The following is a 19,314-nucleotide window of genomic DNA, read 5'->3' on the forward strand; positions in this document are numbered from 1 at the left end:
CCTTTCACTCTATAATGCCTTTAAGGTCCATCCATGTTGGTATACTATCAATAATTCACTTTTTCTTATTGCTGGGCAGTATTCTATTGCAAAGATGTACTACAGTTTATACATTCATCCACTGAAGGACATTTTAGATGTCTGCAATTTATGGTTATCAAAAAGAGATGCTAAAACATTCATGTACAGGTTTTAATATGAATAGAGCTTCTCATTTCTCTAAGGTAAACACCCAAGAACAGGACTACAGGGTCTTACGGAAAATGTGTTTATAAGAAATGGCCAAACTACTTTCTGGAGTAGCTGTACCATTCTGCATTCCCATCAGCAATGTATGAGAGTTTCAGTTGCTCCACAGCCTCACTAGTGCTTTTTAAAAACTGGGCTGGGTGTGGTGGATCATGCCTGGAATAGCAACACTTCAGGAGGCCAAGGTAGGAGCATCACTTGAGCCCAGAAGTTAAAGTTCAGCCTGGGCAACATTGTGAGACCCCCATCTCTATTTTAAAAACAGACAAAAATTGTACATACTTAGGTACAACATGATGTTCTGAAATATGTAACCAATACTTTTTATAGTATTTTTTATTAATTTCATTTTGAGACAGGATCTATATCACCCAGGTTGAACTCAAACTCCTGGCCTCCAGCAATCCCACCTCAGGTGCCCAAGTAGCAGAGATTACAGGCATGTGCAACCACGTCCCCATCAGTATTTTTTAAAGTTTAGCCATTCTAATTGGTATTTGAAGCTACTGTTGTTTTAATTTCTATTTCCTTAATGAGTAAATGATGTTGAACATCTTTTCATGTACTTTGTTTTGCTATCTATAGTCTTTCTGATGAGACTTTTGCCCATTTAAAACTAGGGTTATATAAACTTGCTTCTTCTGAGAGCTCTTAATATATACATCTTGGTTGGATGTAATTTGTGAATATTTTCTCCCAATCTGTAGGTTGCTCTTCCATTCTAAGTGTTTTTCTCAGAGCAAAAATTTAAAATTTTGATTAAGTCCTATTTATCTATTTTTTACTTATGGATCATGTTTTTAAATTCTTATCTAAGAATTTTTTTGCCTAATTCCAGGGCATAAAGATTCCTTCAGCCAGGCGTGGTGGCTCACGCCTGTAATCCCAGTGCTTTAGGAGGCCGAGGCAGGTGGATCACGAGGTCAGGAGTTTGAGACCATCCTGGCTAACACAAGGAAACCCTGTCTCTACCAAAAATACAAAAAATTAGCCAGGCATAGTGGCACACACCTGTAGTCCCAGCTACTCAGGAGGCTGAGGCAGAATAACTGCTTGAACCCAGGAGGTGAAGACTGCAATGACCCAAGATTGCACCATTGCTCTCTGGCCTTGGTGACAGAGCGAGACTCCGTCTCAAAAAAAAAAAAAAAATTCCTTCATGTTTCCTCTAAGTTTTGTGGTTTCACATTTTACATTTAGATAATTTTGAGTAATTTTTGTATAAAATGTGAGCTAATGTCAAAGTTCATTTCTGCATATGGACATTCGATTGCTTCAACACCATTTGTTAAAGACTATCCTTTTCCCATTGAATAGCCTTCACAGCTTTGTCAAAAATCAATTAGTCATATTTGTGTGGGTCTGTTTCTAGATGTTCTCTTCTGTTTCACTAATCTCTATAGTTGTAAATACTGTAACTTTCTCATAATTCTTAAAATTGGGAAGTATGAGTCCTCCAGCTTTTCCTTTCATATAACTTTTTCTGGTTATTTTAATTTCTTTGGCTTTCCATATAAATTTTAGAATCATCCGGTCCGTATTTACAAAAAATCCTGCTGATGCCAGATGGGGTGGCTTGAATCTGTAATCCTAGCACTTTGGAAGATTGAGGTGGGAGCATCACTTGAACCCAGGATTTCAAGACCAGCCTGCACAACATAGAGACATAGGGAGACCCCATCTTTTATTTTTGAGACGGAGTTTCGCTCTTGTTACCCAGGCTGGAGTGTAATGGCTCAATCTCGGCTCACCGCAACCTCCGCCTCCTGGGTTCAAGCCATTCTCCTGCCTCAGCCTCCCGAGTAGCTGGAACTACAGGCGTGTGCCACCACACCCAGGTAATTTTTGTATTTTTAGTAGACACGGCGTTTCACCTTGTTGACCAGGATGGTCTTGATCTCTTGACCTCGTGATCCACCCATCTCAGCCTCCCAAAATGCTAGGATTATAGGCATGAGCCACTGCGCCCGGCCCGGGAGACCCCATCTTTACCCAAAAAAAGAAGAAAAAAAAATTAGCCAGGCAAGGTAGCACATGCCAGTGGTCCCCGCTACTCAAGAGGGTAAAGTAGGAAGACCACCTGAGACCAGGAGGTCATGTACATGAACCGTGATCATGCCACTGCACTCCAGCCTAGGTGACAGAGTGAGACCCTGTTTCATTTAAAAAAAAAAAAAAAGAGAGAGAGAGAAAGAGAGATAAAGAGACAAAGAAAAGAAACAAAATCCTCCCGCAGGTGCGGTGGCTCATGCCTGTAATCCCAGCACTTTGGAAGGCCAAGGCAGGCAGATATCCTGAGTTCTACAGTTTGAGAACAGCCTGGGCAACATGGTAAAACCCCATCTCTACTAAAAACACAGAAACATTTAGCCAGGTGTGATGGCACGCACCTGTAAACCCAGCTACTCAGGAGGATGAGGCATGAGAATCGCTTGAACTTAGGAGGCAGAGACTGCAGCAAGCTGAGACTGTGCCACTGCACTCCAGCCTGGGCAACAGAGAAAGACTCCATTTCAAAAAAAAAAACCCAAACAAAAAAACCCAAACAAACAACAACAAAAAAAACCCAGAAAATCCTGCTGAGATTGTGACTGGAATTCTGGAATTGTATTAACTCTATCAACTCGAGATTAAGTGACATCTTAATTTATATTGTGTCTTCCAATCCATGAACGTGGTATGTCTTTCCATTCGGTCTTAATTTCTTCCATCAGCATTTTACATTTTTCCACAAACAGTTCCTTCATGTTTTGCTAGATTTACACATTTCTTTTTCTTTCTATTTTGAACACACTGTAAATGGCATTGTTTTGGTAATTTCATTTCAAATTATTCACTGCTAGTATATGGAAATATGACTTTTTTTTAAGATTAAAATGTTTTCATGTGATGTATGACTGATTTTTGTGTTGATCTTGTAGCTGCAACCTTGCTAAACTTACAGGAACTTTTTTTGGTGTACTTCATGGGATTCCTACACAGTCCTGCCATCTGCCAAAAGAAATAATTTTATTACTTCCTGTCTAGTCTGTATGCTTTTCCCCCTTGCCTGACTGCACTGGTTAGGTCTTTAAGTATGATGTGGTGAACATTCCATTTTTTTACCATTAAGAACATTAGCTGTGGGCTTTTTGTAGACATCTTTTATCAGGTTGAGGAAGTTCCCTTTATTCCTAGTTTGCTGAGTGATTTTATCACAAACTAATGTTGAATTTTGTCAATTTCTCTATCAATATATACGATCATATGATTTTTCTCTTAAAATGGTAGACGGCACTGATTTTTTTTCTTTTTTTTTTTTGGAGACAAAGTCTAGCTCAGGCTGGAGCGCAGTGGCGCCATCTCAGCTCACTACAACCTCTGCCTCTCGGGTTCAAGACATTCTCCTGCCTCAGCCTCCTGAGTAGCTGGGATTACAAGCACCTACCACCATACTCAGCTAATTTTTGTATTTTTAGTAGATTTCACTGTGTTGGCCAGGCTGGTCTCAAACTCCTGACCTCGTAATCCACCCGCCTTGGCCTCCCAAAGAGCTAGGATTACAAGTGCGACCCACCAAGCCTGGTCCACTGATTTTCAAATACTGAATTGGCCTTGCATTCCTGGACTTTGGTTTCCCCACTCTATCACACACTAACTGTGTGTGCATCCATGGTCAAGCAGCAGGACAGAGACAGTGGAAGAAGGCAATGAAATTTGTTCCATGTTCTAGGGGTGAAAGAACTTTGGTGAAAGAAAGAGTTCTCTTCCTTCAGTTTTAGATGCCTGCCCTAATGCCACTGTCATTGCTAAGCCACTGCTGCCACCATGCGTAGTACTGCCTGGGGGCCAGGGCAGGAAAAAAGGGAAAAACTGGTATTTCTTTTAACATCACTGACTCTTAAGAGATCCTTCCTTGCAGCCAGGCACAGTGGCTCATGCCTATAATCTCAGCACTTTGGGAGGCCAAGGCAAGTGAATTACGAGGTCAGGGGATCAAGACCATCCTGGCCAACATGGTAAAACCCTATCCCTGCTAAAATACAAAACATTAGCTGGGCATGGTGGCATGCACCTGTAATCCCAGATAATCGGGAGGCTGAGGCAGGGGAATCACTTGAACCCAGGAGGCAGAGGTTGCAGTAAGCTGAGATCGTGCCACTGCACTCCAGCCTGGCGACAGTCCAAGACTCCGTCTCAAACAAAAGAGATCCTTCCTCGTACCTCAGACCGGAAAGAAAAAGCTCTCTTGGTGTTCTTTCTGTTCACATCTGGAGTGAACTTCCAGGTTTCAGACTGCCTTTGAATCTGGGCTGGGTGACACCAGAGAAGGAAAAAACGGTTAACTATTCATCACTGGTATGGTGGAACTTCAAATTCTAGTCTCCTTCCTTATATGCCTATTTCCAGATAGAATCCTCAGATAGCTGCTCCATGCATTCTGTCGAAGACTTATAACTACATTAAAGAGGAGAGACAGAAGAGAGTATGTTTACTCTATGTTCCCCAGAATTGGAACACATATCCTTCTATATATAATGTGTGAAACAAGAAAGGAAATATGAATGCTTTCAAATTGAAATGTAGAAGTCTGCTTCAAAGGTTGTGCTATGAGCTTATCTTTTAAAACTATGTATTAATTTCCTGTGGGGGAAAAAATTTAAAAAGATGAATCACTGCTTTTTCACTTGGCAGTTCTCAGAAATAAGTATAGTTTGTTTCTTTTTTTTTTTTTTTTTTGAGACAGTCTCACTCCGTCACCAGGCTGGAGTGCAGTGGCACGACCTCGGCTCACTACAACCTCCACCTCCCAGGTTCAAGCAATTCTCCTGCCTCAGCCTCCCGAGTAGCTGGGACTACAGGCACGCGCCACCATGCCCAGCTAATTTTTTTTGTATTTTTAGTAGAGATGGGATTTCACTATGTTGGCCAGGATGGTCTCGATCTCTTGACCTTGCGGTCTGCCTGCCTCGGCCTCCCAAAGTGCTGGGATTACAGGCGTGAGCCATCGCGCCCGGCCATACAGTTTCTTTTCTTAGGTATCTGTTAAGGTTTTTAGGGAACAAGCAGTATCAATGGTCTCTGGCTAACTTAATAAAAGGGAAATTCCAAGCACAGATTTTCTTTTTTTTTTGAGACGGAGTTTCATTCTTGTCACCCAGGCTGGAGTGCAATGGCGTGATCTTGGCTCACCGCAACCTCCGTCTTCTGGGTTCAAACAATTCTCCTGCCTCAGCCTCCCGAGCAGCTGGGACTACAGGCGTGCGCCACCATACCCAGCTAACTTTTGTATTTTTAGTAGAAACGGGGTTTCACCATGTTGACCAGGATGGTCTCGATTTCTTGACCTCGTGACCCACCCGCCTCGGCCTCCCAAAGTGCTGGGATTATAGGCATGAGTCACCGCGCCTGGCCCCAAGCACAAATTTTCTTTTTTTGGGGCGGGGGGGGCGGAGTTTTGCTCTTGTTACCCAGGTTGGAGTGCAATGGCGCGATCTCGGCTCACCGCAACCTCCGCCTCCTGGGTTCAGGCAATTCTCCTGCCTCAGCCTCCTGAGTAGCTAGGGATTACTAGCACAGGCCACCATGCCCAGCTAATTTTTTGTATTTTTAGGAGAGACGGGGTTTCACCATGTTGACCAGGATGGTCTCGATCTCTTGACCTCGTGATCCATCGCGCCCCGCCCAAGCACAGATTTTCAAAATAGGTGAGGTAGGTTTATGTTTGGAAGAAATGCCAGAAAGCAGCTATATTAACAAAGGATGAGAAGAAGATAAAACTCACAGAACTGAATAAAGAAACAGATACAAAAGGAAGCAAAGTTGTTCTGGGAAGTAGCAATGTTTAAAAAGCCTCAACAAATATTTTTGTTTCAAAAAGTAAAGTTCTAAGAGAGTGTATCTGATAAAAAAGCATGATAAATGGGGTAAGGCCCCCAAAGAACATCAAGCTGCGGTTGCCAAAGGTAACCACTGGGGAGAATGCCGCACAGTAAAAAGCAACAAATAAATCCTTCGAGAACATGCTACACATGTTACTATCCCTTGTTCTCCAAAGAAACCTAACTGATGACTGACTCTCCTTTAGTTATGAAGAGAAAACAAATAGAGTTTTGATATAATTAACAGCTTGCAGAAGCAGGTCTCAAACTTTTTGGTCTCAGGATTCTTTTATGTTACTCTTAAAATGTTGATGAAGACCCCCAAAAAGCTTTCTGTTTATGTAGGTTATATCTGTTGATATTTACTTTTCTAGAAACAGAAAATTTAAAATATTTATTAATTCATTAAAAAATAACTTATTATAGGGTAACATAAAAACACCTTTATAAAAAATAACTGCATTTTCTAAGACAAAAGTTTAATGAGAAGGGTGGCATTGTTTTCATTTTGTAAATCTCTTTACTATCTGGTTTAATATAGAAGAGTTGGATTCTCATACCTCCTTCTGTATTCAATCTGTTGTGATGGGCTGTTTTGGTTGAGGTGGAGTGTTTTTTGAGACAGTTTTGCTCTGTTGCCCAGGTTGGAGTGGTGTGATCTCAACTCACTGCAGCCTCCCTGCCTCCTGGGTTCAAGTGATTCTCATGCCTCAGCCTCCTGAGTAGCTGGGATTACAGGCATGTGCCACTACAACGAGGTAATGTTTGTATTTTCAGTAGAGACAGGGTTTCACAATGTTGGCCAGGCTGGTCTCAAACTCCTGACCTCAAGTGATCCGCCCGTCTCAGCCACCCAAAGTACTGAGATTACAGGCATGAGCCACCATGCCCAGCCCTTCGTTGAGGTATTTTTTAAAATATGGCTTTATACACATACGAAGTTGAAAATGAAGAAGTATTTTAATAGATTTTTCAGAAAACTGTGGCAATTCTTCTTTGATACTACACAAAACTTTAATAAGAAAACTTTTCTTAATCTATCACATTAAAATCCATCAGTCTATCTTATAGTTTAAATGCATCTTTCATCTACAGACGAAGATATAGATGGTCATCTGGAAAGCACTGGTTCACTGAGTTACGTAGATCTTCAAATGTTGGCACATTCACTAAAAAAAAATACCATCATTGTTGAGGCTAAAAAAACTAAGAAAAAAAAAAATATATATATATTTTTGAGACGGAGTCTTACTCTGTCACCCAGGCTGGAGTACAGTGGCGCCATCTCAGCTCACCTCTGCCTCCTAGGTTCAAGCGATTCTCCTGCCTCAGCCTCCTGAGTAGCTGGGATTACGGGTGCTGGCCACCACGCCTGGCTAATTTTTTTTGTATCTTTAGTAGAGATGAGGTTTCACCATGTTGGCCAACTGGTCTCGAACTCCTGACCTCAGGTGAGCCACCTGCTCCGCCTCCCAAAGTGCTGGGATTACAAGCATGAGCCACCATGCCCAGCCTAAAAATATTTTTAAAATGTCAATTGTTAATATTACTAATCTTCAGAAAAGACTAAGTATTGGGAAGCTATCAAGCACATGAATACAAGTTATCCAAAATTCTGTTTTTCCCTGGAAAGCTTAAATTTTATCATTGGCAACAAATATTGTCACTTGTTTAATGTAATAGGTTTGCTTTACTCATTTTCAAGAAAATGGCTGCCAAATACCCAAGTGTGAACAACTATGGTTTGTCAGTTGTTCTTTCAGGTAAAATAGTATTCCATAAAAAAAGCAGTTAGTTCAGCATGCAACTCTAATAACACAAATGCTTTACTTGGTAACCATCATGTTTTGGTATGCAGCAGAAACATTTTAGGTTTACTTCTTTTTTTTTTTGAGACAGGGTCTCACTGTGTTGTCCAGTTTTGAGTACAATGGTGTGTTAATCAGCTTACGGCAACGTCTACCTCCCGGGCTTGGGTGAGCCTTCTGTCACAGCCTCCTAAGTAGCTGGGACCACAGGTGTACACCACCACACACAGCTAATTTTTTGTATTTTTGTAGAGACAGGGTTTCACTATGTTGCCAGGCTGGTCTGGAACTCCTAGACTGAAGCAATCTGCTCGCATCAGCTTCCCAAAGTGCTGTGATTACAGGCATGAGCTACTGCACCTGGCCCATACTGAAAAGATGTTTACTCATGACTCTAGAGTTAATAAAATTCATACAGTTTTTGCTGCTTTACTAAAAACATTCCACCTTTTTTCTTTAAATTTTAATTTTTTAATGGGAGTTCTGGGCTCTTAAACAATTGCTAACATTCTTAATTAAAATCAGTAGTTTTTAAAAAATTATGGCAGTCAAAAAATACAATGAATACTGGTACAATTACTACCATCATGATCATGCTAAGGAATCACCCATTTTACCCATTGTCTGCTTTTGCACCATCAATGCGAATGCCAATGCATTGAAAAAGTCAAAGAATGTTTTGATTTTGCTTATGAAAATAGTTTTGACCTCATGGCCTCCCTGAAAGGGTCCCAGAGACCTCCAGAGATCCCTAGACCATGCACTCAGAGTTCTAATTTAACAAATAACTTACTTGATAAACTTTATGAAAGATTCAACATACTTTTAAATAAATTAGTTTTGGCACTTTACAAAGCTTAAATACATCAAAAAGGCTCACTGAACCTAGGCATCTGTGGGATTTTCCCTATGATTGCCATTAATAGATTCTATGACTCTAAATGAGAAACCTTTAAAAAGTAAATTGAAGAGAAAGATGAAATAATATCGTTTAATAACTAGGAGATCAAGGTAACTTGATTGCCAACCTCAAAGACAGTCCCCAATGCTCCTCAGCATCTGTGGAGTCCCATTCACACACTCTACCAGAGTGAATTTCATCTATATGACCAATAGCATATAGCGGAAGTAATAATGTACCATTTCCAATATTACACTGTAAAAGAATGAGGCTTTTGCCTGAGTACTTGCTCTCTTGCATGACTTGCTCTAGGAGAAGAAAGCTGCCATGCTGCAAGCAGCCCTATCTGTGCATAGGCCAGGAGCTGAAGCTACCAGCCAACAGCCAGTAAGAAAGTGAGTCTTGTTAACAACTATGTGAATATGAAAGCAGTTGAGTCTTGAAATGACTGCAAGCCTAGCTGACAGCTTGACTGTAACCTTATGAGAAACCCTGAGCCAGAACCACTCAGTTAAACCACTAACAGACTCCTGATCCTTGGAAACTGAGAGATAATATTAACTGTTTTGAGCTGCTTAGTCTTGGAGTAATTTGTTACACTTCAGTAACAACAAGCATAAGGTACCTGGTGAAGACTGGAAAAGCAGAACAGAGTCAAAGAAAGAAAATGGTTGACTACTTTAAGAGAGCTTAGATTTTTCTAATAGATTTTTCCTAATGAACCACCCAAATAAGGAGATCTATGAGCTTAAATAATAATAAAATAGCCAGACGCGGTGGCTCAAGCCTGTAATCCCAGCACTTTGGGAGGCCGAGGCAGGTGGATCACGAGGTCAAGAGATGGAGACCATCCTGGTCAACATGGTGAAACCCCGTCTCTACTAAAAATACAAAAAATTAGCTGGGCGTGGTGGTGCATGCCTGTAATCCCAGCTACTCAGGAGGCTGAGGCAGGAGAATTGCCTGAACCCAGGAGGCAGAGGTTGCAGTGAGCCAAGATCGCACCATTGCACTCCAGCCTGGGTAACAACAGCGAAACTCCGTCTCAAGAAAAAAAAAAAAAAAAATAATAATAATAATAAAATAATAAATACGCAGCTGAAAGATGAAAGCCCACAAAGACTCTTCCAGAAGAGGGGCCAGATGGCACATCTACAGCCCTTGTGTTCTAAAGGAGTTGCTACAAGTTGAGTATCCTAAATCTGAAAATCCAAAATCTGAAAGGCTCCAATGAGGCATTCCTTTGACCACCATGTTGGCACTCAAAAAGTTTCAGATTTGGGGGAATTTGGGATTTCAGATTTTTGGATGTGGATTATATTTGCTCAACCTAAATTTAATGCAAATATTCCAAAATCTGAAATTAAAAATGCTTCTGGTCCCAAGCATTTTGGATGAGGGATACTCAATCTGCACTTAATAGCAGTTAAATGAATTACTCTCAACTGGTACCCATTCAAAAGATCCTTAACTGTCCTTAAAGTAGATATGAAGTTCTCCTCCCTTGATAATGCCTTTTCTCGCATATGCCCCCTCCAACCTAACCCTGATTTGGAAATGACTCATATCTAAGCTTTTTTTTTTTTTTGAGACAGAGTTTCGCTCTTGTTACCCAGGCTGGAGTGCAATGGCATGATCTCGGCTCACCGCAACCTCTGCCTCCTGGGTTCAAGCAATTCTCCTGCCTCAGCCTCCCAAGTAGCTGGGACTACAGGCGCGCGCCACCATGCCCAGCTAATTTTCATATATTTAGTAGAGACGGGGTTTCACCATGTTGACCAGGATGGTCTCGATCTCTTGACCTTGTGATCCACCCGCCTCGGCCTCCCAAAGTGCTGGGATTATAGGCGTGAGCCACCGCACCCGGCCTAAGGATTTTTTACAAGACCAAAAGTAGTGTCTGTCCAAGGTCCTTAATTGAATAAATAAAATATCTGCACCTCATGCACACTAGTTGTTTTTTAATAGGGTACCCAAACACCTTATACACAGCCGAGAGACAGAAGGATTTCCTTGTTTAGTAAGGTTTTCTCTTTCTACCCCACCCCACTTTTGGGAGCCCATCTTTTTAGGGGTGCTCTTTTCATTTCTTAACCATTTCCCTATTTTCCACCACCAGGGCAATGCTGAGCTGATATTTTCCATCTTCTCCCCTGCATCTGCTTCCAAATCCCCAGCCTTGGTTTTGGGGGGAAGAAAAATCTTTTTCTGACTGGTTCCCATAGCCACTTACGTTTTAGATTAAGATAAGTTCTACTGCTTGAAGCTACCTGAGCCACAATACAGTGACCATGCCAAACTCCTAGACACTCCACTAGCTTTTTTCTTGAATTCAAGAACACTGCCAGTGCCAGCCTTCTATCATTCTTCTACCATTACTATTTTGCTATCTGGCTCATTATCCCAGCACCTCTGATTCTAATCTATCTGCTCAAAAGAGATGTTCTATAAGCCCCTCTTTCTGCAGACAGAAAGAACTCAAAGTCAGTACCACATTTCCCAAGGCTCCAGCTTATCTCCTTGCTTTAATATAAACAAGGGTGATCAAACTCTAGGCCAGTGTTACTTAGAGCCCTTGCAGAGTGCTTCCGAATGGTGCAATAACCTCCAAATTGTCAGTGCTTCCATGCCAAGGCCACAAGAAACACCACCCAAATTACAAAAACTAAGCACCTGCCATTAATTCTCAAGCCTGGGTAGGAAAGGGGGCACGTGAAGAGATAACATCTCGTGTGTGTGTGTGTGTGTGTGTGTGTGTGCGCGCGCACGCGCGCTTGCTTTCTTGCTTGCTCAATCTCTCTCCCCATTCCTATTTTCCTCTACCCTACATTAGAAAGAGTAAGTGCTGTATCTTCAAAGACTCCTGATTTTTGGTAAAAGAAAAAAGAAATAAAAATAGAGCCTTACAGCCTCCTTGACCAGTTTTCTACTGGATTCGACCACTGCTTCTGTCAGCGTAAATTCTGTTTTAATCATCTCCAGCACATTGATAGCTGATTCCAGTGGTGTGAGCTCAGCCTCCATATCAAAGGAACAGTCTAGGACAAAGCACAGTTTTCATTTTAAGCTCTTTTCTAAGAGCGGGAAAGTTAAGTCCAAAAAATATATATACTTATGGAAATGAAGCATGCAAATATAGTAAGATACACATTTAATTTTTTGACATATTTGCTACGGGTTTACATACACAATCAGGGTCCAAATTCAAATCAATGAATTTAACATGACCATGTTTTAATACTTGTCAAGACAAGCAAAAAAATTATTTTTAAACACATGCATTTGCCTCTCAAATTCAAAATACACCCATCCCCCTCAGCTACGAGCGGCAAGAAACTGACAACAGCTAAACAGCTTTCAAGTTGAATTCGGAGACGGAAAAACGTACTTCTACTCTGAAAAACGCTCTACCATGGGGAAAAAGAACATAACTCACTTTAGATAGCAGCAAAGTTGGGGTGAGCAATTAACAGGTGGGAGATTTTTAAAAACACAGAAAAGCAGCCAAGACAACATAACCGAAAAAAAAACTAAAACCAGAAGAGATCCACTGTAGAATGGAAACGACCACTCTGATGGAAACTCGCGGACTTTAACCTGGAATCCTCCGGTTCCAAATATAAGTTTGAAAACAAAACCCTACGCAAGTAAGCCCAGAGAAGAACACAAAAATAGCCATACCTAAATTTTCCCCTTCTTCAATGCGCGACAGACACTGCATAACCCGCAGCAATCGGGACACTGTATGCTCCTTTCCCAAGGGCCTGACAAGCAAAGCTGGGAAAGAAGACATCGTTGGCTGGGCGATCCCCTGTCCCGACCCCGGTACGCCTGGGCCCCCTTCCCCGGCGCTCCAACCCCATTCCCCCGGCCCGGCCCTCACCCTGCATGATGTCCCGGATCTGTCTGAAGTCCCCGTACCGGCTACCCCGAAAGGCCCGCAGCGCCTCGTGGAAGTAGAACTTGAGCACCCAGCGATTGACTGCCTCCTCCAGCCGTGCCTCCCCCGCGCCGCGCTCCGCCGGGCCCCCCAGCCCCGGCTCGTGGCGCCCCCGCCGGGCCCGCCCGCTACTGCGGGACGCCCGCCGGCCCGCCGGCCGCCCGCTGCCGTCGCTGCTCCCGCCTCCTCCAGCCATCGCGTCCGACCGCCGCGCGCCCTCCCCGCCCTCCCGGCCGGGCCGCTTCCTCGGCTGTGACGCCGCCGGGTCACGCACTACGCCCGGGCCGGAAGCAGGGCCCGCCGTCCCGGCTCCCGCGGCCATGACAGAAGCAGCGTTCAGAGCCGCCCGCGGGCTTCTGGGAGGGAAAGGACCGGAGGGCCCGGCCCCCTTCTCGGACGCCGTAGTTCCCGTTGTGCTGGCCGCAATGCCTCCTGGGGCTTGAAGTCCACGTCGCCCAGACCGGTGAGCCCGGCAGGGTTTGCAGTCAACTTCGTTCTGAATTTACAGAAAACTGATGTTATGCTAGGAACACGGAACTGTGTACTAAAGATTGAAAAACAGGCTAAGCGCGATTGAAAAACACGCCTGTAATCCCAACACTTTGGGAGGCCGAGGCGGATCACCTGAGGTCGGGAGTTCGAGACCAACCAGTCTGACCAATATGGCGAAACCGTCTCTACTAAAAATACAAAATAAGCCGGGCGTGGTGGCGCATACCTGTAATCCTAGCTACTCGGGAGGCTGAGGCAGGAGAATCGCTTGAACCCGAGAGGCGGAGGTTGCGGTGAGCCGAGATGGCGCCATTGCACGGTAGCCTGAGCAACAAGAGGGAGACTCCGTCTCAGAGAAGGAAAGAGAGAGAGAGAGAGAGAGAGAGAGAGAGAGAGAGACACAAATACGTGCACCTTATTAAGCACTTTGACAATTGTGAAAAAGAGCATACACAGAGGCAAGTTTTTAAACAAACTCGCATTTTAACAAATACTGTAATTATAAAGCAAAGACCAGTGCGATACCAAGAAATAAAATACACCTGGCACCCCAGAAACCTCTAGGCATATTCTCTTTGTAATCACAAAAATAACACATTTTGTTGTAGAACAATCAGAAAAATAAGCAAAAGGTTACCCACAGTCCCACAGAGGGTCTAAGTCACTTTCAGGTATCTCTGATGCTCTTGGAATTCACCAACTGGCACTTGACCAAATGGAGAACCTCCAGTTCAGACCTTAGTTTGGGAAGGTAGTTGTGGGTGCCTCCTCATGAGAGCCCTAGTAAATTGGTCTAGCATCAAAGTTTGTCCTATCAGCCTCACTAGACTGGAACCAGCAAAGATCCAGTTTGGGGCCACTCAAAGACAATTCAGAAGGGCAGATGGCAGTGTTCTTGAGGATGTGAATTTCATGCTGGACCTTGGAATTAATTATATCTGGACCTTAATATGTATAGTATCCTGGTTACCCAAAAGTTCCATGTGATACACATTCCAGGATGAGAGAAGAGGCCTCTAGGTCTGACTGATCTTTGGTGATCATGGCTGCTTTTCCATTCCAGCCTGCTTGCCTTAACCAAGAACCAAATCACCTTTATTTTAATTTTTTTGAGACAGTTTCACTCTGTAACGCATGCTGGAGTGCAGTGGCGCAATCACTCTCACTGAAGCCTCAAACTCATGGGCTCAAGTGATCCTCCTGCTTCAACCTCCTGAGTAGCTGATACTATGGGCCTGTGCCACCATGCCTGGGAAATCTGAAAAACATTTTTGTAGAGTTGGGGGTCTTGCTGTTTTCCCCAGGCTGGTCTCGAACTCCTGGCCTCAAGCAGTCCTCCCACCTTGGTCTCCTAAAGTGCTGGGGATTTCAGGAGTGAGCTACTATGCCTGGTGCCAAATCACCTGCCTTTTAATTCTAACTTTTTTTTTTTTCTGAGACAGTCTTGCTGTGTTGTCCAGGCTGGAGTGCAGTGGCGTGATCTTGGCTCACTGCAACCTCCACCTCCTGGCTTCAAGTGATTCTTCTGCCTCAGCCTCCCAAGTAGCTGGGATTACAGGTGTGTGCCGTCACACCTGGCTAATTTTTGTATTTTTAGTAGAGACAGGGTTTTACCATGTTGGCCAGGCTAGTCTTGAACTCCTAGCCTCAAGTGATCCGCCTGCCTCTGCCTCCCAAAGTGCTGGGATTACAGGTGTGAGCCACCATGCCCAGCCTATTCTAAGTCTTCTACATGTTAGCTGTGTAACCTTCAGCAAATCACTTCGTTGTCAATGTGCCTCTGTTAACACATCTATCAAGCACAAATGATGAAGGTACCTCTTGGAAATCATATGACAAGTCAATGAATTGCTATTTATATGCCTTTAGTGAAGGGCTCAGCTTGTGGTAAGGGCTCAGTAAGTGTAAGCTGTTTTTTGTTTCTTTGTTTGTTTTTGTTTTTTTGAGACAGAGTCTCAGTCTGTCCCTGAGGCTGGAGTGCAGTGGCATGATCTCAGCTCACTGCAACCTCTGCCTCCTGAGTTCAAGCGATTCTCCTGTCTCAGCCTCCCAAGTAGCTGGGATTACAGGCATGCGCCACCACGCCTCGCTAATTTTTATATCTTTAGTGGAGACGGGTTTTCACCATATTGGTCAGGCTGGTGTCAAATTCCTGATATGATCCACCCGCCTGGGCTTCCCAAAGTGCTGAGATTACAGGCCTGAGCCACCGCGCCCAGCCTGTGTAAGCTGCTTCACCCAGAACCTGCCTAGAAAGTCTCCTACTCTCCTCTGTCAAAAAAAAAAATCTCACTTTTCTATTTTAAAAACTAAGGTATGACGTACATAAAGTGCACAAATCTTCAGTGTGCTGCTTCATGGATTTTCTCCTCATTTTTCAAAGTCCCATCATCCTCTGGTTATCCCAAAATCATTCTCTTTGTCTACCACAAATACCCAACTGTCTCTTTTTTTTTTTTTTTGAGACGGAGTTTCTCTTGTTACCCAGACTGAAGTGCAACGGCACGATCTCGGCTCACCATAACCTCCGCCTTCTGGGTTCAAGCAATTCTCCTGCTTCAGCCTCCCGAGAAGCTGGGACCACAGGCACGCATCACCATGCCCAGCTAATTTTTGTATTTTTAGTAGAGAGGGGTTTCACCTTGTTGACCAGGATGGTCTCTATCTCTTGACCTCGTGACCCACCGACCTTGGCCTCCCAGAGTGCTGGGATTATAGGCGTGAGCCACCATGCCTGGCCCCACCTGTCTCTTTAAGGCAACTTCTTTGAAAAACTTCAGTGCTTCCTGCTTTCTCGGTGAGTTCCACCAGGAGGCAGTGTGGTATACAGTCAGTGTGCTAAGGGCCGGCCCGACAACTCTATCGGGAGTCTTGTGTTTGTCCATCTGTGAAAGAGGACAGATTACCAAATGGACACTTCATAGGGTTGTATTAAAGATGAAATACGGGCTGGGCACAGTGGCTCACGCCTGTAATCCCAGCATTTTGAGAGGCCGAGGTAGGTGGATCACTTGAGGTCAGGAGTTTGAGACCAGTCTGGCCAACATGGTGAAAGTTCATCTCTACCAAAAATACAAAAAATTAGACCGGCATGGTGGTGGGCGCCTGTAATCCCAGCTACTTGGGAGGCTGAGGCAGAAGAATCGCTTGAACCTGGGAGGTGGAGGTTGCGGTGAGCTGAGATTGTGGCACTGCACTCCAGCCTGGGCGACAGAGCCAAACTCCTCTCAAAAAATAAAGATGAAATAAGGCCTGTAAATAATGCCAGACAGTGCTGGGTGCGGTAGCTCACGACTGTAATCCCAGCACTTTGGGGGGCTGAGACACAAGAATTGCTTGAAACTGGGAGGCAGAGGTTGCAGTGAGCCGAGATGATGCCACAGCACTCCAGCCTGGATAGAGCAAGATTCTGTCTCAAAAACATAAAAATAATAATAATTGACTGGGCAAGGTGGCTCATGCGTATAATCCCAGCACTTTGGGAGGCCAAGGTGGACAGGTCACCTGAGGTCAGAAGTTCGAGACCATCCTGGCCAACATGGTGAAACCTTGTCTCTACTAAAAATACAAAATTAGCTGAGCATGGTGATGGGCACCTGTAATCTAAGCTACTTGGGAGGCTGAGGTAAGAGAATCGCTTGAACCTGGGAAGAGGAGGTTGCAGTGAGCCGAGACCCTGCCATTGCACTCCAGTCTGGGCGAAATGAGCGAAACTTCATCTAGAAAACGAAAAAAACATTAAAAAGAAAAAAATATTGCCTGACACATGCCAATCAAAGGTTTCTTTTCTTTCTTTCTTTTTTTTTTTTGAAGACAGGCTCTTGCTCTGTCACCCAGGCTAGAGTGCAGTGGTGTGATCATGGCTAACTGCAGCCTCAACCTCCCAGGCTCTAGTGATCCCCCTTCCTTAGCCTCCTGAGTAGCTGGGACTACACGTACACGCCACCATGCCCGGCTAATTACTGTATTTTTTTTAAATAGAGACAGGGTTTTGCCTTGTTGGCTGGACTGGTCTCAAACTCCTGGATTCAAGCAATCTTGCCTCCAAGGCTTCCCAAAGTGCTGAGATTCCAGGTCTGAGCCATCCAGCCCGGCCTAGCAAAGTTTCAAAAGTTAGTAATCCCCGTTGTCAGGGAAGGTACTGTGAAGCAGGCCCTTTTAGCCAGTGCTGGTGGGAGTGTTAAATCAGAACAACCCGCTGGACGCGGTGGCTCACACCTGTAATCCAAACACTTTGGGAGGCCAAGATGGGCAGATCATAAGGTCAAGACATCAAAACCATCCTGGCCAACTTAGTAAAACCCTGTCTCTACTAAAAATATGAAAATTAGCTGGGCATGGTGGTGCGCACCTGTAATTCCACCTACTCGTGAGGCTGAGGCAGGAGAATCACTTGAACCCGGGAGGCGGAGGTTGCAGTAAACCAAGATTGTACCACTGTACTCCAGCCTGAGCAACAAAGTGAAACTCAGTCTCAAAAAAAAAAAAAAAAAAATCAGTGCAACCTTTCTAAAGAGCAACCCAGAAAAAAAACCATAAAAATCCCATTGTTAAGAAAGTCAGTGTGCAGGAATAGTCACAAATGAGCAACAAGATGTAAGTGCAAGGATTTTTGTCACATCATCACATCATTACTTGTAAAGTAGAAAAAACTAGAACTAAAAAGATCTGATAATAAAATTATTAAGTAAATCATGGTTTGTTCATTTAAGGAATTTTATTCTGTTGCTAAGATTTTTCTGGCCGGGCACAGTGCTCCCAGCACTTTGGGAGGCCAAGGTGGGTGAATCGCCTGAGGTCAGGAAATCGAGACCAGCCTGGCCAACAGGGCAAAACCCAGCTCTACTAAAAATACAAAAATTAGCTGGGCATGGTGGTGCACACCTGTAATCCCAGCTACTCAGGAGGCATGAGAATCACTTGAACCTGGGAGGTGGAGGCTGCAGTGAGCCAAGATCCTGCCACTGCTTTCCAGCCTGGGCAACAGAATTAGATTCTGTCTCAAAAATGATAATAAAATAAAGATTTTCTCCTCTAAATAAGAATAAATAACTAACTACGTACTCTAAGATTATTTTATTCTTAAGATATAATAAGAGGAGAAAAAGTTCCTTCAGCGCCGCCAGGATATAATGAAAAAAAAAAAAAGAGAGAGAAGGGAAACATAAATGGTGTAACCACACGTTTATGGGAATGACAATTATATAAAATATATTTTTTGCCAGGTGTGGTGGCTCTTGCTTAGAATCCCAGCACTTCGGAAGTCCAAAGCAGGAGGATTCCTTGAGGTCAGGAGTTCAAGACAAGCCTAGGCAACATAGAAAGACCCTGTCTCAAAAAAAAAATTAAAAAATTATCTAGGCATGGTGGTGGCTTGTAGTCCTAGTTGCTTGAGAAGCTGAGGCAGGCAGATTGCTTGAGCCCAGGAATTTGAGGTTACAGTGAGCTATGATTGTGCCGCTGCACTCCAGCCTGGGTAACAGAGCAAAACCCTATCTTACACACACACACACACACACGGAGAAAGAAGGGGGGAGCGAGAGAGAGAGCATTTATTATATACCACTTACTGTGCTAGGGTGCTTTACATCCTTTATTTCATTTAGTCTGCACTGAAATCCTACAAAAGAGGTATTACTGTGCCAGTTTTTGTTTTATTTTGAGGCAGAGTCTCCCTCTGTTGCCCAGGCTAGAGTGCAGTGTCGGGATCTCAATTCACTGCAGCCTTCGCCTCCCAGGTTCAAGTTTGTCTCCTGTCACAGCCCCACCCCACACCCCAGCCCCAGTAATTGGTACCACGGGTGTGTGCCACTGCACCCGGCTAAGTTTTGTATATTTTGTAGAGATGAGGTTTTGCCATGTTAACCAGTCTGGTTTCAAACTCCTGGACTTCAGTGATCCACCTACCTGGACCTCTCAAAGTTTTGGGATTGTAGGCATGAGCCACCACATCCAGCCACTGTGTCAGTTTTAGAGAAGAATAAACTGAGGCTTTAGAGAGAAGTGACTCGCCCAACCTGCCCGAATCGGATTTTAAATCCAGATCTGTTTGATGTTAACCGA

General features: G+C 43.9%; 1 protein-coding gene across 3 annotated transcripts in view; it reads right to left on the reverse strand.

Moving 5' to 3' along the window:
- Nucleotides 1–13,097, reverse strand: part of TERF2 (telomeric repeat binding factor 2) — a 32,599-nt gene extending 19,502 nt beyond the window's left edge. For all 3 annotated transcript variants that reach the window (XM_078357589.1, XM_035281625.3, XM_008986145.5), the window contains exons 1-3: nt 12,703–13,097; nt 12,501–12,596; nt 11,727–11,857 (exon numbers count right to left, since the gene is read on the reverse strand). In XM_078357589.1, the coding sequence (XP_078213715.1) occupies nt 11,727–11,857; nt 12,501–12,596; nt 12,703–13,081 (606 nt within the window). In that variant the 5' untranslated portion in view covers nt 13,082–13,097. The remainder of the gene's footprint in view (nt 1–11,726; nt 11,858–12,500; nt 12,597–12,702) is intronic.
- Nucleotides 13,098–19,314: the final 6,217 nt, after the last annotated feature.

This window comes from Callithrix jacchus, chromosome 20 (genome assembly GCF_049354715.1).
Source record: "Callithrix jacchus isolate 240 chromosome 20, calJac240_pri, whole genome shotgun sequence".
Lineage (NCBI taxonomy): Eukaryota > Metazoa > Chordata > Mammalia > Primates > Cebidae > Callithrix > Callithrix jacchus.